At 44.4% G+C, this 6361-nt stretch overlaps 1 protein-coding gene across 2 annotated transcripts in view; it reads right to left on the minus strand.

Moving 5' to 3' along the window:
- Positions 1-3537, minus strand: part of LOC147420242 (uncharacterized) — a 67678-nt gene extending 64141 nt beyond the window's left edge. The window contains exon 1 of one of the 2 annotated variants that reach the window (XM_086505040.1): positions 3082-3537. In XM_086505040.1, the coding sequence (XP_086361166.1) occupies positions 3082-3475 (394 nt within the window). In that variant the 5' untranslated portion in view covers positions 3476-3537. The remainder of the gene's footprint in view (positions 1-3081) is intronic. The other variant, XM_086505039.1, reaches the window with a different exon arrangement.
- Between the last annotated feature and the right edge of the window lie 2824 nt (positions 3538-6361).

The raw sequence follows: 6361 nt of genomic DNA on the forward strand, positions 1-6361 counted from the left end.
GCTCTACGCATTGGAGCTCTCCATGGAAGCTTGAGAGCAGTTCCTTGCGACATATGTGGTGGCCGTGCTCCAATTGTTTAGAAAAAGGGTTCTCATAGCCATAGCCAGCTTTTGGTGAAGTTTCATCGCGAGAAGTTGCAGCAGGCACTCTCTTCGTAGAGTGTGGTGGCTGTAAATTCTTTGTTTTCAACCCCTAATCATCTCTTTTAGGATGAATTTCAGCAAAATACTTAATACACCTAGAATCTAGTTCTTCTCTACCTACACTACACGTACACAAAGTTTGGTGCAATTCTATCACGAAAAAGGTCTCTACTTCGGCTTTGGAAGGTGCTCAAGTAACATTTTCAAGTTATGTGCAAAAATTACAACAAACATGTGTGCATGCATTTTGCGTGTTTCTCCCTTGTTTTTGTTGCAAGAATGATTATGCATAAAGGGACACAGTTAGCGAAAGGTAGACTCTCATTTTCAAGAGCTTCCGTTGAGTTTTGTGGAAGACAGACTCTCGTTTTTTAGAGCTTCCCAAAATCTCATAGCAAAGGGAAAATCCTCTCAGTATTCAGAGAGTAGCTTTCGCACTCTCTCAGTCAGAAGAAGAAAAGAAAGAATAGAGGACAGGCTATTGCCCCGTTCCTGTGCTTGTAAAGATTCTCCCTTAGTAATAAAGATAATCTCTTTATGGGGGGGGGGACCAGCCCATCTTCTAGTCCCCAATGAAGTGTCAAGCTTTTCCTCTCTCTCTCTAATTCTCTTGAGTATTTGAAATACTATTAAAAGTCAGTTTACGCTTCCGTATTTATTTGTGACAAATACTCCCCTCGTAAATAACCACAAGGGTCCGGGCCATGAATAAAAACAACACTTTTCAATCATTCAATACCCCCCCCCCCGGCAAATAACCACAAGGGTCCGGGTCATGAGTATGAACAAGCATTCCCAAACATCATTTCTTACTACTCCACCCGGGAGAATCACCAATCATTGAAACCAATTTTAAAACCAGAGTCAAACAAAATTCAAATCGGCACCAAAACAGGTTCAAAACAAATACCATCCATTTCAAACAAGATCACCAAACAAGTTCTCAAACAGAACTTAAACTTAAAAAAAACAATCTCAACATCAATCGAGCTCGAAAAGTCGACTAGCTTTCCATCCTGAAACCTGTACCAAAAATTAGGGTTAGATTCCTTCCATAAGGTCGTACCCAACCATAGCATGGTCCATCAGCTCTTGGACAGACAGTGTTCCTTTGGCGGCAATGGTAGTCCCAAGACAACAATCGCATCGGTCCTCGGACCTCCAAGGTTATCAACTCGTGAAGAGACATCTACTGAGAGATGTCGCGAAAGTTCAAGTTATAATCTACTAGGGTTTCCATGGCAAGCATTTGAGGATACCCCACTCTACCAAAAGTTGCACTTCGAAGGAAGATGTCAAAAACCATATAACTTCGGACAAAAGAATTTCTTGAAAGCTTGCCAGTGTGCGGCTTGGTAGCTATAGAAATCAACATCTGCATGGCACGACTCTGGACCTTCTCCAGGAAGCATGCTAGAGAATGACCCCATGGCCTCATATTTAAAGGCCCTAGGCCCCAAAAGTAGTTTCACATGAAAAGCCTTCAAACTCAAAAGCTTCTGGTCTAAAAGCAATACCAAAACGATGCCAGCGTAAATCATGGAATTCCGTACAATTGCCACGTCAGCACCGTCAACGCGTTTTGCGGAAATCTGCCACATCAGCATTGTCAGCGCAAAATCCGAAAATTGCCCGTACAGCTTCTATATCATCAGTTTTTGGCGCAAGTCTTTCTTTGTGTGTGTGGGTCCTGCTTTATTTTAATCCTTTACGTCACTAGGGGCCTCATCGGACGGGGTCCCCATAAGTTGGTAGGACTTCTTATTCTGTTACTTGTTCTTCTTAGGGTTTAGGCCCCTCGGTCGACATCTGTAAGATGGCTCCATTCTTCAAGGCTTTGACATGTCAGTAGTTTGTGAGAATTTGCCTATATATGCAGATCCCCCCTTTGTATTTTTTTACATGTGTTCATGCAAAGCAATCAACGTTTGGACTACTCTCTCTCTCTCTCTCTCTCTCTCTCTCTCTCTCTCTCTCTCTCTCTCTCTCTCTCTCGCTCTCTCTCTCTCTCTATCTATCTAACACGAGTGTCTAGCATTTTCGCTCTCCTCTCTCTAGCATTTCCCTCTATCTTGCAAACTCCTTGGGATCTCTCTTCCTCTCTCTAGCGCTCCCCTTCCCCTCCACTTGGACACCCTACACGATAGGTTTCCTTGCGGTGTGTGCACTTATGCCCATTCAGTGGGCAATACGCGGTAGGAGTTCGAATCCGAGGAGATCTATCACAATAGATCCAAGATCCATTGGCTGCCCGGTCGTCCCGAGAGGAGGTTTGTCGCAATTGCAGATGAGATCGCCATCCAATCGACCCTATTCTGCTACACCTCTCGCATGGCTTAGTATAAACCTTTTAGACCATTTTTAGTGTCTTGACCCTATTTTGGAGCATTTGTCTTATTTCTACGCCTTTATCATTTTTTAAGGTCTCTAGGTCACTTTACTAGTATTAAGGTGACCGTTGCACCTCATTTTCATTCCTCCACCTATATGAGGCTTGAGCATCCCTTCCATTATTGATTTATTGCACATTAGTGTATATGCAGTAGTGGAAGGCTGATTGCTAACAATGCCGAAGCAATTGGCTTTCCAAATCATCCATGTTGTATTGGCACATATAGTGGAGAAACAATCTCTATTTGCTGCAGTTCAAAATCATGAATGGTAGCTTGTAGCATATCGAGTGCCCTGCTTCTACATCTCACCTCTGTCCACAAAAATGTTGGGTCCCCCTCACTCCATCACCGCTCTACTGGGAAGCATTCATGGACATGAAAAGCAGGCATGGTAAAATGCAGTTTTGATGATAGTTGTCCGAAGGCATTCACCATATCAGTGTCACAATGCAGCTAAAAGCATCTGCTTCAAATAGGATTTTAACACTAAAGACTAGAACATGTTCAACATCTTCCAGGCCCAAAAGCTACACAATTGACTCACGAAGAAGCGAGAGTCCGTCAAGGGCAGCAGAAGTTCCTTGATGAAAAGGCATGCAGCATTGATTGTAGCTTAGCGAGTCATTGCCTCCACCACATGGGCAGATGGTCTCTTCTTCCTCACTCCTCACAGCAGCATCCAGGGGAGCTTCAGCCTCATTGTTTGCTTTGGAGTTACGCTTGTCACCAAAGCCACGGCTGGGGGAGAGGGAGGAAGCAGGGGCCCCCTGCTCTTTACCTTCGCCTTTTTTCCGCTTCAGAAGCTCTCCAAACCCTTTTCCACCCGTTGCCGCATAAATGGGGCAAACGGTGGGACGCGCATGCGAGGTCGCCCCCCGGGGGAAGGGAGATCTGGCTGGTGATGACAGGCGAGTGGACGTGAGGCTCGCTGCTGCCATGCCTGGTATAGAAATGGCCTAGCGCACATTGATTTAAGGACCAAACTAGTCTTGCTTTGGCGTTGCCACCGAGTAGACAAAGTACAAAGAGCATTGACGAATTTTTAAAAAAGAATCGCGTGTATGATGATTGATTACCTCTATCGCTGTCTGTAAAATGGTTCAATTTTCTCTTATTTCTCATGTAACTTAAGGGGGAGAGAGAGAGAGAGAGAGAATACTACATGTCACAATCTGAAGGAGCATGGAGTCTTGGTTGTCGATCACAGAAACCTAAGTGCAAAACATATTTGAGGAGGAAAACCTTGGGATCAAGGGTTGTCCGCGTAATAGAGAATGGTTATGCAAAGAAGAACGTTGGGTTGCAATATATGAGATGCATTGACATATATAGATTCACATCAACCACCTAAGAATAAACTAAACATGGACAAAGTGTATTGAGTACTTTAATACATAACTTGAATTGTCGAACTATGAGAAAAGAAGTGTGTGTCTAGTTGATACATAGATTCAATGATCGAGATTAAGTATGCAAGAGTGAGGAAAACATATGGCTAAACTAAACTTAAGGAAACATTGACAAACTCAAAAAATATAGAAAGCATCAACACACCAAAAAGTGAGTCGCACTACCAACTTGGTAATCTTGTACGCGTGTCGTCCAATTGTGCAAGCCAGAGGACAATGTTTAAATCAAGCTACATAAAAGCAATGTGTACAAAAGTATGGTGGAGAGTTGGCACTGTGGTCTCTCCAAAAATTATAAGAAATGAAAGTCTTGCACTGCCCCGTAGCATTTATGTGTTGGGCCAAGCAAACACATAGGCATGGAGGATTGGATCCAAATAACAGACCTTGTTGTGTTGTCAAGTTGAAATCATGGTTGTGCAGTCAAAACGTCCACTATTGTGAACATATATCCTTTATGTCACACATAAAATGGGAGCTAACACAAAAACAAAAGATGCAAGATATAGATTAAACTTAAAGAGAAGCAGAAATAACTTTATATTGTATGTCATAGACGGTGTAGGGTTCGTTGTATTGATGAGTTCTCGGTCTGAAAGCCCCATTAAGACCTAGTGAAGCACGTTATTGCCATTAACCATCTTATAAATTGTAAATTTTGCATATATCGATCATTAGCAATTGTCTTCTTTTGAGAACGTAGATGTTGTCAAGAAGATGATGGGTGTCGGGCCTGTCCAAATTAGACGCGCAAGTGTAGTGGTTTCGAGTGCTCTAGTAGCACCTCCACCATGCTCATCGTCTCCTTCTGACCAGCTATGGACTGAGGTTTAAAGTTTTCAACCTATTGTCCCAGGCTTCTACGTGTCAAAAAGCATGTGTGATGCCATTCAGCCTGACAATATCAGCCATTTAGTCTCTAGATCGGGGATGTTGGAATTAGGGTTGCAGAAAAACGCACACAGCTTGGAGAAGACGAAGGAAGCTCAAGGCACACAATAGAGAGTGTGTTACTTAGTGTGCAATAGAAAGATAGATAGCCCTAGTGTGATGGGCGTATATACAATGCTCGGGGGGAAAAACCTCCTAAAGAGGGAAAAAATGCCCCGGCGGTCCTAGTGTGTTCACACACATCACTACCACATGTATATGGTAACAAATCCCCCATGGAGTGATGCGGTGAACGAGAGCTGGCACATGAGTAAAGGGAAGTGCCATGCCCTAAGGACATGATCAGTCCACGAAGGGGAGTAAGCCCAAAGCTTTGCGGAAAGCTTCAAGCTTCTCACGAGACAATGCCTTTGTGAAAAGATCTGCAAGGTTGTCCTGTGTTGACACATAAGCCAAGCTGATCTCTCCTGCTGAGAGCCTCTCCTTGACATAATGGTAATGCACCTCAATGTGCTTTGTGCGAGCATGAAAAACTGGGTTCCTCGCAACTGCCAATGCGCTCTGACTGTCAGTGTAGATAGTGTTGGCAGTGTCTTGTCCAACACCCAAATCAGCCATAAGGCGTCTGAGCCATACACACTCAACCGTAGCTGTGAAGACTGCCCTGTGTTGGGGTATAAAGCCCAATGTGGTCGCCCAGGTAAGTGGGCGGGCCGCCAGGTATGTACACATATTCTTTTGTAAAAACCTAATAAGAACTCACTATGCTCTATACATTACAGTAGAGCGAGTTCACCATATCGTCGTGCTCTTCTTCTCGCAGTCTCTCTCGCGTCGCACTTCCGCTCGTACTCCTTCAATTGGTATCAGAGCTCAGATCGAGTCTCGGGGCAGCATTTGCAGGTAGCCAGAGTCCCCTGCTCAGATTGGAGTGAGATTCGACAGGCCAAGACACGGCCCCAAATCTTGTGGGAGAGCTCGAAGGTCTTGGTGTTCTCAGAATTTCATTCTGAGAACATCTCGGCCACCGTTCGGCTTCGACAAAGTTCTACGCAGGCCATTTTTTACTACATGGTCTTGGCGGGTGCAGATCTGACTCTGCAAATTTGGGGTTTTCGGCCTACGACTGCAGGTGCTGAGGATATCGGCACTCCCAGAGTGTTGATTTGTGGCTGTCTACACATCGAAGGACGGCTCACAGTTCTTGGAGGCGCGTCACATACGACACGGGCGCATCTATACACAGACTGTAGGCGACATCCACTAGTTCATCAGGTAGCTTGTGTTTGCTGCTTGATATTCCAGATTTCATCCTGACATTGCAAGTACTTCCACATGGGATGTATTGTCAAAGATGATGTATGTCTATTGAGGGTTTGCTGGCTGTGAGTCACGCAGCAAACAACCGCCGCAGCGGTTACAGCATACAGTGGGAAATTTGTGGATGTATGACTGTGGGAATTCTATGTATTATCACATTTACTGCAGCCTTTGTTGAGGGTCGAGTGAGGTTTTATTGAGCTG

This window comes from Adiantum capillus-veneris, chromosome 28 (genome assembly GCF_014529385.1).
Source record: "Adiantum capillus-veneris isolate H3 chromosome 28, ASM1452938v2, whole genome shotgun sequence".
Lineage (NCBI taxonomy): Eukaryota > Viridiplantae > Streptophyta > Polypodiopsida > Polypodiales > Pteridaceae > Adiantum > Adiantum capillus-veneris.